Raw genomic sequence first — 21,904 nt, 5'->3', positions numbered from 1 at the left:
CTTGCACAAAAGATTCTTGTCGGTTAAATAAGGTAAACTGGCGTGACATAAATCTGTACAAGGATCAAAGGTTTGGAACTCGTATTAAAGCCCGTTTGCATTAATAATAACTCGCGGGGTTAACAATTTAAACCTCTCTACCGGTCGCTGTGCTTCAAACTTGTCATATGCAATAAAGGCTCACCTTTTTTCTGTCAAACGCGAGTGAAGCACTTCAGATTTCACGAGAACGATCAGCCGGAGAGAAAGCGACGGGATGAGCGCGGAGTGATGAACGGGCAGCCGGCGACGAACGGAAAATCCCTCATAAATTAACAAGGACATCAGCCGAGAAAGGTGAGTCGCGTGCGTTTGCGTAGTTTTGCTCTTTAACGATTCGTCGTTTTACGTCCCGCTTCTGCTTCAGTTCGCGATAGCGTCACTTGTAATCCCGGAGACGTGCGAGTGTTCTTCGTTCACTCCAAATGAAGTTTGCATCGTGACGCCATCGGGTTGAAAATAGAACGGCTAGGATGAGATGCTGTACGTCGATGTGAGGCATCTCCGGAGTCCGTGTGAACGCAAAGACTTACGCAGAGTTGAAGGCGCTCACATTCCCGAGACAGGGCGTAAAATGTACACCCGTACATAGGTTTGCTCTTGCCTGGATGCTGAAATTTTCAAGAGGTTATTTAAACCAAGTTACATGGGCTGTGTTTACAGTGTTCTTTGGAATATAATGGATTTTTGTTAAGGTGTAATCTGTATAGTATTTTCTTTTATAGAAATGTATGTCATTTGTAACAAACCCAGGTTGAGGTCTTTAAGCACCAACCAGAACTGGTTGATGATGCGTCTGGTTTATACAAGCTACCCAAGATAAACGACCGATTTTAACAATACAGTTCATTCATAGGAGATTAGACAACACCAAGTAGTGATGTACAATTTTTCTTAACATGCTTGATAGATTAATCTTTCTTTTTGATTCTCAAAACCATTATATATAGTGGTATCATAAAAAACAGTTTAGGTGCAATAACTATCAGCCAATTATTTACAGTACAAACAAGTCAGGTTTAGAACTTGAAATCTAATGGCCAAACAGATGGATCTTTCAATTAAAGAGAACTGGCAAACGTCTGCAGCAGACTGCTTAACCTCATGGTAGATTGGAAAAAGGAGCCGTTTTAATCCAAGATTGGTCATATACAAGCTGCATTTGGCTAACAAAAGGAAAGACTGTGTGTTAAACTTTGACAATGAGCATCCATTTGAAATCTATATAAAATAAATAATGAATGTTGTATTTTAAATGTCAGTAAAGCTGTGTATAGACCATTTTCCAAGACAAACAACAGTGGTCCAGAACACTACCAACAGTAAAACACTTTTAGGACTGAAGAGAAATGTTAAAAGAACATCCAAGCTTTCGTTATGTTCATGAAAATATTTTTTTTTTAAATCAAAGAGGACGTGTTTCTTGACAATTGTTGTTTACGTCTTGCAAAAACAGTCTATAAACAAAACTTTAACCATGATTATTCTTCAACAATTATAAAAAAAATCAGTTTTTGGGCACAGAAAAAAATGTTTGGCAAAAATATCTACAACACTACACGAAGCACAAAGAACTAAATGGTTTTCATGAAAAAGAATGTACATTTACAAAGTATTTACACTTACACTGGTAACATAGTCTCTGAGAGTGATAATGAAATATATACACGTTCATTGAAACCGAGATTAGGCCCACTGACGTTTGGACGTCCTGCCAGCATCAAGGCTGACTAGTGGGCTGTCTGTCATCTCGACTACTCAAAGAAGAAGAGCTGTGGCCTGTGTTTGTCTGAATAAAGTTGTTGAGGCCATCAAAGCCTTGATTAAAGAGAAACTCCATATACCAGTTCCAGTACTTTCCAGCCTGTAAACATGACAAATACGGTTACTGTTTGGTATATTATAGCAGGATGTTTTGAAATTACAGGTACCTTTAAAAAAAGCAGCTTCATTACCTTTATGGAACCAAGATCGACATCCTTCCTCTCTGGCCAACACTGATAAAGAGAACACATAAATATTCAATTGTTCTCCATCTGTTTAAAATCTCAGTAAAATACAGTCGGTCCAAAGAAGGTACTTGTATTATTAAAGATGATAAAAACTCCTGTCTCAAACAGCTTCCATGAATTATAAAATGTGATTCTGTATTAATGGATCCTCCATAAAATATACATTAAAACCACATTTATCTCATTGCCTAATCCTGAAAGTTATTAGCAAAAAGTGAAGGCATCGCTTTCCGCTTTAGTGACACAAGGCTTTTCACATAATGTAATATACTCATCCAATTAGTTTGCACAGCTGAATTTCATTCCTTTGCTCCAAATGAAATGACACTTAAGCATATGTGTACCACCGTGAGATCTTGTGGCGTTCAATGTCACGAGTGCTTACCTTCTGGTGAAATTCGATGGCGTAGCTGAAAAGCGCTGGGTGGTGGATGAGGTCAAAGCAGCACCAAGGTTCGGCCACTTTGCTAAGAGCTATTAGATCCTTGTCCACCTCAAGGTCCGAGCCAGGAAGGCACCATGAAGAGTTCCACATGGAGTTCACCATGGCTTGAAGATTTCGATTGAACTCCTTGTATGTATTTCGGCTTATGTGAAATGTTTGCTGTAATGTGATGTAGATGCATGTTAAAATGACTAAGTAGGAGTAAAACAATATCTGTCGATCAAGGGATCTAAAGCCATATCATATAATTTAGCCTGTATATTTGACATGTATTTTGCCTTAATAAACTCTTTTAGCATATACACGCTAAATTCAAATTATTATAGGCTGCACTGTGGACATGACTGAAGGGCTTGATAATCAGGCCACACCCATATACAATGCATCCGGAAAGTAGTCACAGCGCTTCACTTTTTCCACATTTTGTCATGTTACAGCCTTATTCCAAAATAGATTCAATTCATTATTTTCCTCAAACTTCTACAAAATATACCCCATAATGACAATGTGAAAGAAGTTTGTTTGAAATCTTTGCAAATGTACATAAGTATGCACAGCCTTTGCTCAATAAGCACCTTGGTTGAAGCACCTTTGACACCAATTACAGCCTCAAGTCTTTTTGAGTGTGATGCTACAAGCTTGTCACACCTATTTTTGGGCAGTTTCTCCCATTCGTCTGGTTTCCTCCAGACATGACACTCTGTCAGAGTGACCATTGGGTTCTTCTCCCCCGATTGCTCAGTTTGGCCAGCTCTAGGAACAGTCCTGATGGTTCCAAACTTCCATTTACGGATGATTGAGGCCACTGTGCTCATTGGGACCTTCAATGCTGCAGAAATGTATCTGTGCCTCGACACAATCCTGTCTCAGAGGTCTACAGACAATTCCTTGGATTTCATGGCTTGGTTTGTGCTCTGACATGCACTGTTAACTGTGGGACCTTATATAGACGGGTGTGTGCCTTTCCAAATCATGTCCAATCAACTGAATTTACCACAGGTGCACTCCAATCAAGTTGTAGAAACATCTCAAGGAAGATCAGTGGAAACAGGAGGCACCTGAGCTCAATGTTTGAGTGTCATGGCAAAGGCTTTGAATAATTCTGTACATGTGCTTTTTTATTTTTAATAAATTTGCAAACATTTCACAAAAAGTGAACACAGTGAATACTTTCCAGATGTACTGTATCAATGCCACCTTCTCCCTACTGGATTCAACATAAATTACACATTTCATCCCCAACAGAAATTTGGAAAGAGAGAGGAATACGCAAACAGCCTCTAGGTGCTTTATCATATGTTCTTGGAGCACAGCTTGATGGACTTTATAATTTACCCACTGTGAATAAATTATTTATAAACTAAACCCTTATATAGACTCGGTAGGCTTTTCATGACTTTGCTGTGTACTCGTGTAATGACAATTTCCTCATTACCTCTCTCTGTTTCTCCTGTCTCTTAGCCAAGGTCAGATTCTTCCTGTACCTGAGGAATGGAAATATTAGGTTAATTTAGTTTGATCAAAAGAAGGAAAGAATAAAACAGTTTCTTAATGTCAGACATACTGAGAACTTGAAAATAATCTGATTCGAGGAAATTCTCCATGAGGTTGATACATTTTGCAGATCTAGCAATTACAAACAAATATTCTTTGAGGTATAATCAAATTTAAGTGATGACCACTAGTTTCCACACATTATTTAAAAACGAATGAAAAATTAGTTTACAATTGAAGCTTTGCCGGCAGCCAGCATCGTGTATAATTGTTGAAAAATAAATGTATGTATAGCCAAAAAAGTGCAACAATAGTTTCCTAGTGGTATCATCTACAACTTTATATACTATACTAAACATCATAGTTTATCACGCTAGCAGCAAAATATATATATATATATATATATATTTCTCTTCATCTTCCAAAACACAGGAATAAATGGTAATTCACCAGTATAGGATTGATATTAAGTCTTTTCAATGGCACAGTACAAAGGCTTGTGTGCCGAAGCAGATGAAAGGATCTTCATACTTCATTTCATCTATTGCTTACAGGCATCGTGCCATGGCAAAATAAAGCATTTGAAAGTTCGGGCTCAGCTCGGCCAGAACCAAACAGGTGAGCAGAGTCAAGAATATCTTGCTTTCACCCGGCTCATTCACCCAGAACAATTTCTTGAGATGCCTTGCATTAGCCTGATCATTTTAATTTTTAAAGCAGAGAATGTTCTGAATGGCACGTTTAACAAAAAAAAGGCTTACTAAAGCTCACATATCGTACCTGTACATGATGTAACCTAGTCGATCCACACTGACAGAGTCTGTTGCAAAGAGCGCTGGGTAGAAAACACCCGCCGGGAGCATGATGATCAAGGGTAAGCTGAACTTTAAAAACATGTCACATACCTACAACATGACAGAAAGAAGGCCTTCATTAGCACCAAGAGATTTAACCATATCAGGCAAATCAACTCACACACAAATCTTAGTGAAATGCAGGCAGACACTTCGGCTGATGTCATGTTGCCAAGAACATTGTGTTAATTAAGTTAATCATAGCTGAGTGTACCGTCTCATAGAAGGCAAGTGTCTGGTTGAGCAGTAGCACATGGCAGTTCTCCAGACGGAGTCCCTCAGATGCCAGCAATCCCACAAAACGCACCAGTTCCATGACAGAGTCCATGAACCCAGACAGGGTCATAGCCCTAGGAAGAAAAAAGCATAACTCATTTCACTTTTTTGAGTGTTACAAAAATTTGTTGTCCTTGTAGATTGTGCTATATTTTCAGAGAAGTATGAATTGCCTTTAAATAACACCTACTATACACCAGATGTGCCTTTCTGCTACGCTTTGTGGCACCCTCACAATTCTTGCAGCACAGAGACCCAAAGCAAAAATAAATAATGGGCATATCGCAGTGACCTTGGCAGTCAAACAGGGTTTTGCCCTTGATCGTAATTTCTCCTTCAGTTGTGCACATCAGTAATGAAATAAAAAAATAACCAAATCACCAGTGAGGGAGAAGCAATGCACGCCAGGCAAGGGAGGAAAGAACACGTACTTCATTACGCCTCATTCCACAGAGCACTTTCAGTGTGAACGAGGTTCAGATGGAGCCCGACCACAGGTGCAGTTCATAGATCTCTTTTAAATGTAAAATATAAAGAAATGTGCCATTGTAAACCTCAGGCGAGGCTTTTAAAATACAATAATTTAAGTGTGGTCACATTTTGGGGGATTATTTCTGTATAATAATTTTTTTGGACAGAGTGAACACACAGTAAGGTGCATTAAAGAGAAAGCTGACAATTTCTTTGAGTGAATATGTCAGCTAGACATAACGCTAGAAGGGTTTGATCTAAATTACTTATAAAAAGCATATTTGGAGGTTATTATTAATAATATTATCATTTTAACTAACACTGATATAATCCTGGTTACATTAATCAAAAAACAATAAAAGTTAAATTAAATCAAATTATCCATAAATTGTGGACATGACCACAAAAATTAAAGGACCAATGTGTAAGATTAAGGAGGATTTATTGCTGGGATGCACGATAAATTATCGGCCATATCGATAATATGGTCATTTCTAATGTTAATAGTATCAGCTGATAATAAAATTTAGGCCGATATATTATAGTAGTCGATAAATTATTAATAGTTTCCTCTGGTTAAACTTCTTCAGACGTGAGACCTGTTAGACTTGTGGCTATTGAGAACACATTTCTGGGTTGCTCTGAAAGAACGTATTTAATTTGTTTATTTAATAAATATTTTACCAGAAAAGAATCTTCAACTGGTGTAAAGTAGGCTTGATACATGATTTTCAGGGGAAAAATAGTATGTTCAGTCTCAGAAAATCATATATTTGTATATCGATCAATATATCGGCTATCGGCTTCCAATGTTCAAGAATTACTGTTTATCTTTATTGGCGAAAATTAACATATCTGTGCATCCCTAATCTATTGACAGAAATGCAATCTAATATACATAACTATGTGTTCAGAGGTGTTAGAGACCTTACATAATGAAGCCTTATGTTTTATTACCTTAGAATAAACTACATACGCCGCGGGTCCCCTTACATGGAATTTGTTTATACAATAGCCCTAAACGGACAAACTTTTCTTCAGAGCAAGTTTCGTAAAAGTTATGTCCTTCAGCAAAGAAGTGAAAATGTAATGACATCTTAGCCCTGTGTGGAGGGGTGGAGTGAGCCGTTGGTTGCAATTTGCAACCTCGCCGCTAGATTTCACTGACTGGTCCTTTAACTTATCAATTTGCACGTTTGACTAAACATTTTGAGTGAAACCTTCCAATGCTTCTGGGTACTCACATGGTGCTATTGCTGTTGAGGCTGATGTCCAAGCCGCCCTTCACCACGCTGACTGAATGCCATGTCAGCCACTTCACCAGCATGTTGTTCAGACACTCGATGACACTACACTGTGGAGGACAATGTAAAACGGCACATTCAGATAGGGGCTAAAGGAAAATCAAACCTGCTTTCAACCACTGCAAGCTTAATCAAAACACCACTCCAACATCATCACAGGAGGTCTAAAGATGCGGCGGACTAATTCACTCATGTCTGAATTGTTTAAGCATTCGTTGACACAAACTGGCTCATGCTGCAATGCACCGCTCGGGTCTGACACAACCACGACGAAACCGAGAGGAATAAAAAGAAAAGCAAATGGGAGGAATAAAAAATGCATTAAAACCTTGAAAAACACGGTGGAGCTAAAATAGAGCTGCTTCAATGGCTCGAAAAGGAGTTTCCTCATGTCTGCACACAAAAGAAGAAATATATTTAGATTACAGTCTCTGTATGAAGCAACAAAAATTTGACAGAATTTGAAGTGATAACTGATTCTTATTAAAGTGGACAAGTGCAAATGCGTTGCTAACTATCATGATTGATAATATATAACTTGAAATGTATTCAACAGCAGTGTATGCGGGACATCAGAACTACGTGGGACACTCACAGAAGCTCGGCATTAAGGGAATGTCACTGAGAAGATCCAGAATCTGCGGCCGGAGCAGACAGCCGTCCCACACACTCAGGAACTTATAAAGAAAACTCTCAGTGCTGGAGAAACCCTCCTGAGAACAACGCACATACAGAAAGTGTCAGCATGTCGATTGGAGAAATCCACAAGTGGTGTAACGAAGCAAGCCAAAAAACAGATTGATAGATGTGCTAGGCTTTTATGGAATACACTGCCAAATATTTCTCATATTGAAGTTCCAACCTTGAGGCTACCAATGTTAATTTCCGATTGGGTATTGTTTGTCTTCTACTAGATTGTGTTACCTGTAGGAACTGCTGTGAGGAGAGGATGGTGCTCAGGAAACGACAGGCTTCAGAAGTGTTGTCAGAACTCCCATCCACAGGACACAGTAAAAACTCTGCGCAAAACACGAAATATAACCACGTTGTGGTTCTGCACGTGAGAAAATGTCGACTGTATGTTGACAAGCAGGGAGACACTGGGGAATTTGCTATGATTCATCTGAAAATGTTTGGCATTGCATTATAAGAAATGTACCCTCTTGCAACGAGTGCCCGAGCCAAAAGTTAAGGCGCAGGAAGGCGGACTCATCCTGCACACAGTCCAGGTAGTGCAGAGACAAGGCTGATCCGAGCAGAGAACCCATCTGGGCAGGCAGCTGAAAAACATTAAAAACCTCAAGCAATGAAACACTACCAATTTGCATTTGTGCTACACAGACACACTATATCATAACCAAAGAGCTGTCAAAACAACTGCAGGCAAAATAAATGAATTCCGCCATTCTTTGGCTCCTTTGAGTCCAGTGCTGAAATTCACAGCTTACAAACAGTTAAGATATACCCACAATTCAACCATTCTCTCCGATGACTAGATGGTCTAACACTGTAATTTATGACACTCTATAAACAGATGCTTCTCAATATGGGAATTAGTGAATAATAAACTAATTTAACTTTGTGACAGATTGACAACGAACATGGTTGAGTCTTGCTGTTACTAAAGAGAAAACGCATCATTCATCTGAGAAACGACTGGTTCTAATGATAGGGGTGCCACAGAGAGAAAGAATCAATGATGCTTCCCTACGGCCGTGACAGATTCTTTTTCAAATGACTCATTTCACATGCTGCTTCCTCTATCCTTTCCTCTTGCAGACCTCCAGAATCACCTTAAACATGTTGTTAGCACACTCTGACTCTCTTTTCAACTTTGTGTAGAAAGAAAGCGAAAATGTCAACAAATCTTTAAAGGGATTTATTAAGGTCTATGGATTTGTTAAACATAAACCATTTGTTAGGTGCTTTTGGATGTTGTCAACATTTTAGGCCTTATACTGTTTGGTACTTATAGTGTGAACAGTATTAAACATACTTGACATCTTAGGAAAATAAAAAAATAAGAACTAAAAATGTTATGCCAACCAAAAAAAATTATCCATTTACATTCATGAATAATTCAGCTGCTCTGAAAAAATTATAATGGAGAAAAATATTATTGTTGCATGCCATTATAAGTTAACATTATAGCCCATTTTTTGTAATCAGTTTTGTAAAAGCTTAGCGCCACCAAGTGGCAATTCCACAATAATGCAGCGCTTTTAAATGTAAAAATCAGACCAGAACAAAAAGATAAATATACGTAGAAAATATAAGCTATTACTCTGTTAGCTCAAATATATTCATTTGAAAGTGGTTTTCATAGTTTCAATCAGCAATCAATGAGACTTTATAGGGAGTAGAAAATATAGGTTAACAGTATTGGTTAAACTTTAAGTGCCACTATCTGGCTATAGAGGTTTAGCTATTATGGTTTTCTAGAACTCTCAATTTCAAACCCTGTCGTGTCTTTAAAGTGATAAAAAGTTTTCATGCCCGGCACAGCACTGAATCTTACAGAGCAGTTTGTTGTAAAACATTGTGTGAAATAGGAAATCATTTTGTGTGCATTACCTCTATATTATCAATGTTCTCCAGCAGCTGTTTGAAAGAACGGAGCTCCTGCAGCCCAAAGACCTTCCTTTTGGCGTTGCTATCGAAAACTGAGCTTAAGGGAGGTATTTCCAGGTGATGCAGTTTCTATGGACACCAGAAAGCGAGAATAATTTTCTAAGCTGAATCTGCACAGCGGAGTCAATGTTGCTAAAATTCACTTTACTTATGTAATGCCACATAAAAGCCATTTTAAAAGGCAATTAAAATAAAACTGAATACATTTGAACGGTCTTAAGACTTGGTCATGACATTATTTCTTTTATTTTCTTGTCTTTTTGGTTATGCCAAATCAGACCCCATGGCTTCTATGTTAATGGCGAGAGTCATGTTTAATAACAAAAACTACATTTAGTTTGTAAGAGAAACTACATTCCTAAGATTTCACTGATGACATCATACCCTCTTTCTGGATAATGGTTTCTCTTTCACATCCAGACTCAGGCTCTGGTCAACCAGAACAGCACCCTTGTTTTTCCTTTGCACAGCACTCAGAGCCACTTTCCAGGGAGCGTTGTAATTCTTAAAACCAGTCTTCAAGGGGAAAAAGGAAGAGAAAATTGCAATCTTCGAAAACACAGCCTGAAACACCAGACACAGAACCAAAATTGTCAGAGAAAAGAAAAATAAATACTAACCCTTACTCTCGATGGAACAGAGACCGTCACTAAGTCTGGCCGGAACACTTTATAGAGTGCCAGAAGTTGTGTGAGAAAAGGCTGTCTGCCCTACAACAGTGAAAAAACAGTACCATGAAGGCAAACCTGACACAGTTATTCACATATTAAATGTTTTTAACCATTTTATACATCCATTTCATTTATAATAAAGGGGATCATATGGTTTGAATCTATTGTTACAAATCACATTTGTACCATTTTGGCCTGAATGTCCAGGAGTTTCCTCACTCTGTATGCATGGACTGTGAAAGAAAGAAACAGATGTAAGTGTAATGTGGAGCTTTGCATGTAGATACGATGTTGCGGCATTCACAAACATACACAAATTAAGCCACTTAGCCAGTTAACAACCTACCATGTTCCCTCATGGTTAAAAGATACAACAAGTGACAGATGAAAGGGCACTAAAAAGAGAAAATAATACAATGATTAATTCAACACTTAAGTCAAAAATATATACAGCAGTTTCTATGGCAATACATTTTAACTCAAAGAAAGATATTTGGAACAAAGGTAAGAAAAATGTTAATGGTAATCAAAAGGTGCCTAAGAGCTACTTGCTTTCCTAAATTCTTCAAAATATCTAATTTTGTGTTCAACAGAACACAAAATGATACAATCATTTTCCTACTATGGTAGTCAGTGATGTCCCAGAAATGTCTTCTTTGTGTTCATCATAACAAATAAATTAATACAGGTTTGGAAAAGCTTGAGGGTGATTAAATGATGACAAAATTTTCATTTTTTGGGGTAGACTATCCCTTAAAATCAGAACTAGCAAAGAACAGTTGATAAGACAAACATACCAGATTTTCTTCAGTCACAAAGCTGAAAATGAAGCCATAAATTGACCTCAAGTGGTCTTTGCAGTCAATCAAGTCAAACACAGTGAGTACCCAACGGACAAAAAAAACCTATAAGATATTTAGAGAATCAGATCGATTTGCAGCGATGTAAATATAACAAAATTGAGTAATATCCATGTGGACAGTAACCAGACAACCAACAGTTCCTTACCTGTGCGTTCATTGGCATTTTCCCTGCACAGAGCCATGACACCCCTCTCACAATGGCCTCCTGTGGCACCACTGTGGCAGGAATCAGAAATTTAAGCACACGAGTGCAATTGGCAGTTCCTGTTGAATCGATTTGAAGCAACTGATCAGTTAAAAACAGCAAAAACGTTTTATGCAACAATTGTTATGTTTAATCATGAGCTCTTTAGTATGTTTCTTATGATGAAACAAAAGTAAATGACTTTACCTGCATTGAGGCTTAAAGCCAAATCTAGAAGCACTGCGATGACATCTGGATGGAGACCATTACTGAGAGCCACCGTCTCCACCACCACCAGGCTTCTCTCCAGCTCATCATTCCCTCGGACCACAGTGCCAGCTTCCACTGTTAAATACACAAAAATGCCTACAGCCATTCTGGAAAAAACTCTACAAGTTTTAATGGACCGCAAATACCATGGTGAACCTTCAGTTGTTTTCCATTGAAACCATTACAAAGTTCAGTTACATAGGCTAGTGTATTTAACTTGCATTTTTCAGCCATAGGATTTAAAGGGATAGTTTACCCCAAAATGTTCAATTCTGTCATGTACTTGCCCTCTTGTCATCTCAATCCTGTATGGCTTTCTTTCTTCTACAGAACACAAAAGATGATATTTTAAAGAATGTTGGTAACCGAACAAAAGCGGTACCCGTTAGATTACCAAACTTCATCAAAATATCTTATTTTGTGTTCTGCAGGGAAAAAGCAAGTCATACAAGTTTGAAATGATAACAGAATTTGCATATTTGGGTGACCTATCCTTTTAATGCGGTTCTAATGGTTCCTATTCATCACACAACACCCCCCCCCCCAAAGCCCATTTACATCAGTAATTTATACCATTAAAACCAACTCGATTGACATTATAACAATAAAACGCATTGTTTTAGTTTTAATTGCTTTTCCCAGTAGTGAAACAATTGTTTGCATGTAAAACCTTATGTACAAAACAGTTAACTAACAATTTTTTACTTTATATAAACACACGAATAAATAAGCTAACTTGGTCGCCATGTCAGATGGTATATTGTTGTTGTGCAAAGTAAGATTAAAAAGTACTAAAAGTCTAAACTATCGTACGCTGCTGCATTTGGATGTTGTTTATTTTGAGAGTTTGTTTTGTATTGGTATTTTACTCACCCCGGGAAAGATACTTTACAGCAAGCCCAAATGGATCCGCCTCGCCTTTCTTCTTTTCTTTTTCCGCTAAACGTAAACTCCGGTTGCTTGCAGTGGATACGGTTGAATCTGTTTCCCCGGACTGATCTGGCGCTAATCCGGTCAGGTTAGATAATTCGGCCATTGTTTGTGCTACATAATATTATTTATTGTGTTTTCGAGCGTCCGTCTCACTCTCTACGAAACACCATTCAAACCAAACGCCAAACCTCCCGCGACCGTTTAGACATGCGCACTGGTTCACTTCCGGTACTAACAGGAAGGCATTGGTTGTGACAAGAAGGGGGGGCATTAGCTATACCAAAGTCCCTTTCAGTAAAGTCTCCTCACCAGCCAGGCCAAACCGTATCTACTAAATAGCGATTAAATTAAACAAAATATTTCAGATCAACGTTTAGATCAGACATCAACTGTAGCAGAAACGGTATTTTAGAAACTCAAATTTTGGACTTTAAAAACACGTTGCATTGCAAATGTCCGGTGATCACTCTTCGTTCGAGCGGCCATGTACAGTGGTGCATTTTTATCAATTAGGTGTACTACGAATGCAGCATCTTAATAATAATATAATCTTTTAATGAAACGAGTTGGTCGCTTTCGGTTTTTCTAAATTAACTTTTACATTAGGGTTTGTACAATATGTGTATGTTTAGAGACAAATATCGTTTAGGTTTAATTCTTTTAACTACTGACATTTCTCCTAATTGTAAAATAATATTGCTTATTTGTTTGCATTTAATTTATCAGAAATGTTGGATGCATACAAATGCAAACACTTCACTGTTTTATGTTTTTTTTTTAAATGAGGTCATATTTGATTTAATCTTTAAATAGTTCACTGCATCCTGAGTAATACAGCCAAACAGAATACCAAAATTAAAAACAATTGACAAAACAACAGAGAAAAATATTTGATCTAATTTCCATAGTCAGGCAAATGCAACAAATTATTATAAAGATAAAACAAACCATGTAGTTGTAGATTTTAAAAGGAGTAAGAAACCATTAGGTTCAACAGACATTTTTTTATTGTACAGCTAGAAAAACAAATTTGGTAAGAAACAAAGACCAACTTCTGAAATTCTCGCATTTTAACATAGAAAACAACAGATACAGCAATAATATTAAGTAAAACATAAATAACAGATAAACAATATTAAGGACTTGGTTTGAGAATACGTTAAACGCCTACCATCTGATTCAAAGGGTGAGGTGAAACTGACAAATAAAATCCATTTAACTTTCCTTATTTGACCTTTAAAGGCATTATTAGATATCCATTGGTAAGAGTTAAATTTTTTAGTATCAACAAACAAATATAAAGGATCATCAAGTTTAATGTATTCCAAACTGACAGTTTTGAATAGTTTCAATCTACAATAGGTCAAACAATAATAAAAACACAAATAAATAATCATTTGCAGTTATCTGTATCACAGTATAATCTTACGGTCACCATGAAACGGAAGTTGGGTTTGACTTTTTTTCCGTATAGTGACGTATATCCGAGTGAAACGGCTTCTGAAATTAGAAAAAAAAATGTAGGACGAGATTTTATTTTGCCTTTCCCTTTTTGATTGGTTTGTTGTGGGTTGGACCTGGAGGGGAGGGCTAAAAATGCCTGGCCATTGGACAGTCAGTATAGTACCTCTTTTTTGTAGCTCACGTCATGTGGTTAGGTGTTGTTGTCGAGAGGGTGATATGAGCTTCATGTTGTTGACTAAAGATTACAAGTGCAAATCAATAATGGTGTGCACGGATAAATCATTTATAAAAATCACTGCAACACTGTGTAAAACACAGTGACTTCAGATTTCATGGTGACTTAACATCGTGTCAACACTGGACGCAGCGGGATGCGACACAACAAAACACAATAGAACGCATTGGATCCCATTATAATTAAAATTTTTGTCCACACTGGATGTGGCGCAATGCAACAATCCCATTAGAAAAAGACGTGTGTCATGTAGGTCCGGTTGCGTCCGGTGTAGAAACAGTTTAGAATATTGTTCTACAAAGGGCATAACAAATACAGCGGAAAATTGCAGTAGTGTAATCGTCTGCTGCAGAAGTTACCGCAGCCAGAACAGTTGCCACAATGGTGATTGTCCAAGGTGAAGCTTTGTGTTTGGTCAGAAGACATGAGGTAAGAGTAAATTAAGAACACATTTTTGGGCTGCTGACATGAAGGTGAATGACAGAAATCACCTTTTGGGACTACCGTCTGTCTTTACTATCCAGAGAAACACATAGGGATCTGTTGCCAGGTGCTCTGTTTAAAATTGTGGAGCTAAGAGATTTTGACTTTGTTCTTTTCCTGGGCATTGATCTGCTCCTCTCGTCTCTCCTCTCTCTCGGGCCTGTCCTCGCCCTGACGAGCTATAAGCAGCCGGCAAGTAAGCAAAATACCAAATACCAGGGCATGGGCATAGCGTTTTAGGGGGTCTCCAACCAGCTGGTGAAAGAAAAGCACAGCCAGCATGACCAGAAGCAGAATAAAGTTTGCCACGTCTTTTGGTCTTCCTGGTACAAGGGTCAGAACCACTCCACATGCCACCTCAAGGGTACCGATGATCTTGCGTAGCAGCACAGAAGAAATGCCCATCTTTTTCAGTGCAGGAAGGGCCTTGGCATAACTCTTATATGCTCTTTTCTGAAAAGTGAACAAGGACATGTACAATAGAATCAATTAAAGTCACGAACATTCAGTTGCATTCCAGTGCAGCGAGGCAGAGCTAGATGCAGTAATATTAAGTTACATGTAAAATCGATAAATGAAACAACAACCCCTATCCCACTCAGAACCAGGCCTCATAATCATCACCCTTAAAATCACACATGCCGTTATTTGTGTACGTGCAAGCAGGGGTGCATTTAACATTAAAAGGTAGAATCTTGTAATGTATGACATGATGACATCAGCACAGCAGCAGCTACACCTGCAGATAAGAGATTGCTGGAAAGCGCCGCCATTGCCTAAACACAAAATGCTTCATAAAGCAACGTTGCGTGTTTAAACTCGCACAATATCGGATTTCGGTTCTTCTCTAGAAAAATTAAGGCTTGCATAGTGATGTCAAAACCGACCTATTTGTGTTATATTGAAACCATGCTGCGCCAGTGCACATCATTCACTGTTCGGCTGATTCAATTATTTTTCGATCAGCGTTCCAAGCCCGTATTACATTTTATACCATAAAGGTTAAAATGTTTCATTTTGGTTTAAATGATAAGCAACTTATTTAGAAATTGAAAATGAAGTTACATAGACTAAGGTCTTAGCATATGCGATAAATAGCGTAGCCTACATCTACAATATAAAATATCCAGGCAGACCTTTTACAGAAAATAATCCCCGTCATTAGCGCCTTAAAACAACGCCGTTTCCTCCGTTGCTGCAGATGATAAATGTCGGTGCTGCAAAACAACGACCACTTACCATTTCACCATATGCATCTTTGCTTAATCTCGGAGTGAGTTTAATTGTGCCCATGAACACGAAAAAGAGACCCAGTGCAAAGGACAGGGCGACGATGGTTATTGTTCTAGGCGAAGCCATCTTCGGTAAAGTCTCCCTTCGACTGGCATCCGCTGTCCCACTACAGCTTTATCTCAGTCCTGCTGCTGAAGATGCTGAGGGGGGAAGGGCTTCAAATGAATGGAGTCAAATATGGCCGCCTGTCATCCCGTTACAGTACCAGAAACCGCTAGAGTGCGCTGTCGCTGTGCAGTACCACTCAACACACAACAGTACAAATAATCTTTTATTGATTTACAAGGAAATATCAGGGAACATGTTGTGTTTGTGCACTTAAATAAGCATTTCGTTTTCTATATAAAACAACCATAGACCTATAAAAAGTAAAAAGACAGATTGTTTACATTTTTTATAAAAATAACTTCAAAAATCAAAGTGAACACATTTTATTATTTACCATAGCTATTCTGTTAATTTATCAAATTGATTTGCAACTGACATGCAAAACTCATTTATTTTCCAAAAACTAAAAATTTTTATGCCAGCAATTCCTGCACGGATGCCAAAACGAAACTGCTTACATGTTTTACAAAACATGACTCCACACTGCTTACCATTACAAACCAGTAATGAGTTCATCACCAGGAGATTAAAAATGGTTTAGAATGTTTGGAAGTCGTCCATTGCTGCACAGATCTGCAATGATGATCCATTCTCTTCACCGCCCTGCTACCTCCTGTTCCTGACGGGCTTTGAGAGCCGAAATTGCTTTTCTGTAAAGGTCTATCAGAGAACAGGCAAACCAAATGCTTTCATTATTCTTCTACTTTTCTACAGATCAAGGATGGCATTGAGCAAATGCTTATAATTTGAGTAGTTTAAATAAAAAAAGAAATTGATAGTAAGTAAAATATAATTTTTTTAAATTTCCCAACAATGCCTAACTTTACCCCAAAAGTCGCCGCGATCAAATCTTTTGTTTTGAGTCCACTGATGCTTACCGAAAGTGGTTGAAAGATCAACTGGCTGCAGATAAGCAGCTGGAACTTCCTCTGTGTTGATCTTGTTCTTTCGTTTTCCTTTAACCATCTTCTTCCTTTTTCTTTCCTCTTTTTCTGTAATAAATGCTTCAGAGGTTAGAGGATGCAATACTAAATTGTTTTCATTGACACAGAAGTTTCAGTCTCAGCACCTTTAGGGGTTTTGGGGACCTCATTTTGGGGGGATTCTGGTGAAACCAAAGTCTCCTCTTTCACTTTGGCTTTGAGTTTCAGCTTTCCATATTTCACGTTTACATTGCTTGATCTTTCCTTGATAGCGTTTTGGTCCTGTTCTGCTTCATTTGCTTCAGTCTCCTCGACCTCTTCCTTCACAACTCCTTGGCTTGGACTCCTCTTTTTAATCTTAATCTTCACCTTCTTTTTCTTTAGATTCTTTTTAAAAGAGTTTTCCTATAATAATGCCACACAATGTAAATCAACAAGTACAGTAACTGTATAACAACAAAGTGATGTTGAAATTTCAGTGATATTAATGATGTTGAGATAAACATTAAGCATGTGTAACCTGATTCAGAATATTTCTGATTGGTTGCAGCGTCCCATTTTTTGTCACTTTTTCTGTGTGCTGTTCTTGACGAACATCCATTTTGCTTGATCGTGTTCTGAAGATAAAATAAATTACTATGCATTGCATAAATAAGACATTAAGCATGAGAGAACAGCATAAGTAATCATTTTTATACTGTATCCTCTGTTAAGATAAACCCAGTCCTCACCTCTCCATTTTAGGTTTGTTGCAGTTCTTCTCTGTTTTTCCTCTCCGGTCTTTATCCTCTGGGCCAATCGGTCGCTTTCCATCCCTCATCACACGGGCACAGAGGTCTGGGTAGTCCAGACACACAGCTCGCAGTAACCATCTGAGACCTCGCAGGGTCTTGCTGTCTGACCAGCGACGCAGGTCCAATAAGGCAGAACATGGTTCCTACACATTTAGATATAAAACAATACAAATACATGAATCTGTTAGCATTCATTAGGGATACGGTAATTACTCAATACTTACAAAATGAGAATTATCGTACTTCTTGAGGTTTCTCGGTTAATTCTCGGTTTATGTGTCAGAAATGTTTTTGAACTGCAGTACTCACAATGTGGCAGAGGGACCGGCTCTGGTTAACTAGCCTCTCAAGGGACAGAATCTCAATAAGCTCATTTCCCAGCAAAGCGTTCATTTTGTCCTGCTTATTGGCAAGCCTGTTATGAAGATGATCAAAATAAATTGAAACTAACAAATTGCTAATGTGTAAAAGTAAAAAAAATCTGGAAAGCTATTTTCACCTTGATAATACTTAAGTGATTCATTTAATAATTTATTTAGCTGTACATGCAGTATATCTCACACTAATAGAGGTTTCCCAGCCACTCTTGGGTGCTTCAGCAAGTCCACCAAAGCTTCTCTGACATCTTTCATTCGTTGTCTGTCGCTGGAGTCGATCACAAAGATGATCCCGTGAGCTTCACTATAATGCTCTCTCCAGGACCCTCGAACCTCAGAAGCTCCACCCATGTCTAGTATGTTAACCAGGTAGTTCTCCACAGTCAGCTCAGTGCGGACACATCCATGAGTGGGACTCAATTCTCCAGGAGGCACTGGACAAAGAGGCATAACATAAAAAACTGAATGTATTACAATATAGTTTGCATCTAAATATGTTTAGAATATTTATAACAAGTCAAATCACCTCTCATCATCCCTCTGACGCAAGATGTTTTTCCAGCCTTGTCCAAGCCAACCACTAACACTGTGACCTTCCTGGTGAAAAAGAAAACGAAGGATAGTTATATACGAGAGGCATCCAATTTTGTTCAAAACAGGCAACAATTGTGGATTTGTACCTCAGGGGTTGCTGGAGTTTGGAGACCCAACTGCAGCAGTTGCTCATGAGATTGAACATGTTGAGCTGAGAAGGAGAGCACCATCGTCTCCTTAACATGTACCTGAGAACAAACAGTTATGTGACCTTGTGGCCTTAGGATACATGTAAACCTCTGTTCTGTCTTGTCCAAGCATTAACATTTGAGAATTAGGGTCTTGTTTTTGACTGCTGTCATCTACATTCGATACCTACATTTATTCAGACAACTGTTACGCCCTCGAAGGGAAGAGTAACAAAAAAAGGAGGGGCCAAAGAGAGGCAGTGCAACATTGATTTTATTTAAATTTCCAAATCACAATTTTAGCCGCTAAGCCATTTCAAGATTGACGAGTCCGAACTTCAAAGGACAACAAGAAGACTAAACGTTCCCCTTCATATATTAAGTCCATAAATGTTCCCCGCCAGGAGTTCTAAGATGATAGTAGCTCCCTGTGAAAGAATCCAAGCTGCATTAAAAGACACGGGCACACCAGCCAATCCGGCTGATTATTTCCACCGTACCCACAGCACACCTGTAGGTGCAGCCCAAAGCAAGATAATACCAATTTACTAGTGGGTGCATTTACATTTAGTCATTTAGCAGACGCTTTTATCCAAAGCGTCTTACAAAGAGTTCAGGGAGCAATAAGCGATATGTCATACAAAGAGCAATAGTACAATAGGTGCTAATACATAGTATAGTTTCAACAAAAGCTAGACCACTACCTGTTGAGAGTAGAGGGTTAGTGCACGACGTTTTTTGAAGGTTGTGAGAGATGTGGTTGACCAGACCGCATTGGGAAGAATGTTCCACCAGGAAGGAGTTGTGGAGGAGAATGAGCGGGAAAGGGATTTAGTGCCCTTATGAGAAGACATTACAAGGCGCAGGACACCATGGCCCGGTTTCACAGACACGGCTTAGTTTAAAACAGGTCTATGCCTTGGTTGAATTAAGATATTAATGTCGCTTTTATAAAAATGCCTTAGAAGAATACATTAATGATGTGCATCTTGAGACAAAACAATGGCACTAATGTTTTTCAAGATATTTCTGGGTAAGTTACTGTATATTCAGTCAAGACAGGTCAATCATTAATTTTAGTCTGGGTCTAGCCTTAGGCCTTGTCTGTGAAACCGGACCCGTAGGTCATTTAAGTAAGTAAGGATAGCAAAATAAAGTAAACTGTGACATTTTATAACCTATATTTCTTCATACAGTGGAATGCCAGTAAAATTGATACGAATTTGGGACCAAAATTTTTTCCAACACAACCTTGTTGTGCTTACGCGTTTTTCCTTTAATTGCTAAAGAACAAAGTTAAGGCATTATCTATAAATTGGTATCATCTGTAACCAAATTCATTTGTGAGACAGTCCAACAGAAGGATGGCCAAGACCAGTAAATATTAACTAGTTCGGTTTGAGAGAAAATGTAGACCAATTCTGCAAGGAAGGTATTTCAATCAGAAATATAGCAAAAAGATTAGACATCCCCAGAGGGACAGTCTTTAACATTGTGAAGAAATTCTGATGTCTGAATCTTTTTTGGTTTGACTGTATATTAGATGTAGTAGGCTACCTGCAATGCTTCAGGTGACCTACGAACAGACACTCAACAGTGCGTAAATATGTGTCTAGTTACAAGAAAAAAATTATTTAACTTGGAATTTCAGAATTCAAACGTTGCTGACACAGATTGTGCCAACTGGCCACAAAACCCAATCATGCTTAAGGAGCAGCTGCTTTTCTGGTGTAGACACGCAGTAGTCTAATTACATTTACAGGTGTCTGAGATGCAAGTGATCTCTTTGTGCATCTGTTCAGCCCTACACGCCTTTGAAGAATAGCAACTGCTTTGTTCTTATTCTTAAACACATTTGCATTTTTACTAGAATGTATGATGACAGCCTGCTTATCAATTACAATAATGTTCTGTATTTTAAAACAAGTACTGTAAAACAAATTACAACATATTAAAGCAGGATTATTGCTACATTTCAAAACTTCAGCTGTCCCAATGGCAGGTAAGTATGTAAATCAGATTTAAAACGCCTTCCCCGATACCAAGAAAGAAAAATAAGTCAATATGATATGTTAAGCCAGATATTACACACACATTAAAAACAGACCTTCTTAGGTTTAGATAATTCCGCTGCATAATCACATAATCTCACAAAATACTAATAATTACTTACAGTAGTATGTCAGCGTCCATGCGTGTGTTGTTGTTTGTTTCTCCAGAGACATTTTGCACAGGGCAGCTATTAAAACTAATTGGGCTCTACTTATTCCTCTAATCCTGTCACCTCATATGGGAGGAGCTAGGGACGAAATGTCACCAAAGCCATTCAACTAATCATGTAAGATCTCTCCTGGACGCTGGCTGTGGTCTCTTAGGTATTTTTAAATGTAGTTATTTTAAACTAGTGCCATTGTACATGTTAAAATTTTTTCTAGTTAAATTATAAGACAACTCAATGGATATCTGCTTGAGAAAAATATTTACAGCCCTGTTGCTTGCATGTTACTGTAGATGGCATGGCATCATAGTATTACACCAACCTTCTGGTTATCATAAACATATCAGATCCCGTATTCATTTTAAATGACACAGCCTCATATATGTTTTTTGAACATTTTGAGCCTATAAGCACTTGCCCACTGGAGTCAATGTCGGGTCCTTGACAGTAACAAACCACACCTTAAATTTCTCGTCTCCATTTCATCTCATGTCAAATTAACAGAAGTAACATAAATGTAATCCTCTCTAGACTTCTGATGTGTGGGTGGTATACTTCTGACCACCAGAGGTCTCTAAATTTCAATAGAAGTTATATTTATCCGTTTAGTCTTTTGACATTTGATTTCGAGAGACACTAGATTGTCACACTTAAAGGGATAGTGCGCCCACAAAATCAGGTCACTTAAAATATGTATAGGACTCTTTCTTTCTGTGAAACACAAAATAAAATATTTTGAGAAATATCTTTGTGGTTTTGTGTCCATACAGTGGAAGTCAACGTGGGCCAGGGTTTTTCAATTACCAGTGTTCTTCAAAATATCGTTTGTGTTCTGCAGGT

The 21,904-nt window shown here is 38.2% G+C and overlaps 3 protein-coding genes across 5 annotated transcripts; all 3 read right to left on the bottom strand.

Annotated features, from left to right (window-relative positions):
- Positions 1-626: 626 nt before the first annotated feature.
- cenpi (centromere protein I) lies at positions 627-12,773 on the bottom strand. Its single transcript, XM_079480175.1, has 20 exons — positions 12,388-12,773; positions 11,452-11,589; positions 11,206-11,324; positions 10,995-11,102; positions 10,544-10,592; positions 10,384-10,430; positions 10,147-10,236; positions 9,911-10,042; positions 9,470-9,595; positions 8,055-8,175; positions 7,820-7,914; positions 7,491-7,608; positions 7,224-7,288; positions 6,836-6,945; positions 5,059-5,194; positions 4,771-4,895; positions 3,932-3,980; positions 2,437-2,655; positions 1,995-2,036; positions 627-1,903 (listed from the first exon to the last, which is right to left on the bottom strand). The coding sequence occupies exons 1-20, from the start codon at positions 12,548-12,550 to the stop codon at positions 1,760-1,762; spliced, it is 2,196 nt and encodes a 731-aa protein (XP_079336301.1). The 5' UTR covers positions 12,551-12,773; the 3' UTR covers positions 627-1,759.
- A 666-nt stretch (positions 12,774-13,439) lies between these two features.
- Positions 13,440-15,988, bottom strand: tmem35 (transmembrane protein 35; the record flags this gene model as incomplete). Its single annotated transcript, XM_079479240.1, has 2 exons — positions 13,440-15,082; positions 15,869-15,988. 2 exons carry the CDS (start codon positions 15,986-15,988, stop codon positions 14,720-14,722), a joined length of 483 nt encoding a protein of 160 aa, XP_079335366.1. The 3' UTR covers positions 13,440-14,719.
- Positions 15,989-16,181: 193 nt separating this feature from the next.
- arl13a (ADP-ribosylation factor-like 13A) lies at positions 16,182-21,115 on the bottom strand. Of its 3 annotated transcripts, XR_013787960.1 has the most exons (11): positions 21,020-21,077; positions 18,805-18,906; positions 18,651-18,721; positions 18,309-18,558; positions 18,057-18,162; positions 17,685-17,890; positions 17,474-17,570; positions 17,100-17,358; positions 16,909-17,022; positions 16,522-16,690; positions 16,182-16,281 (listed from the first exon to the last, which is right to left on the bottom strand). XR_013787960.1 is itself a non-coding variant. In XM_079480536.1 (10 exons), the coding sequence occupies exons 2-10, from the start codon at positions 18,900-18,902 to the stop codon at positions 16,626-16,628; spliced, it is 1,266 nt and encodes a 421-aa protein (XP_079336662.1). In that variant the 5' UTR covers positions 18,903-18,906; positions 19,551-21,115; the 3' UTR covers positions 16,182-16,625. The 3 variants fall into 3 exon arrangements, 2 of the variants coding, with proteins under 2 accessions (XP_079336662.1, XP_079336661.1); XM_079480536.1 differs by having other exon boundaries at positions 16,182-16,690; positions 19,551-21,115; XM_079480535.1 differs by having other exon boundaries at positions 16,182-16,690.
- Positions 21,116-21,904: the final 789 nt, after the last annotated feature.

The sequence above is a fragment of the Barbatula barbatula genome, assembly GCF_947034865.1.
Source record: "Barbatula barbatula genome assembly, chromosome: 18".
Lineage (NCBI taxonomy): Eukaryota > Metazoa > Chordata > Actinopteri > Cypriniformes > Nemacheilidae > Barbatula > Barbatula barbatula.
This window is presented reverse-complemented; position numbering and strand designations above follow the sequence as displayed.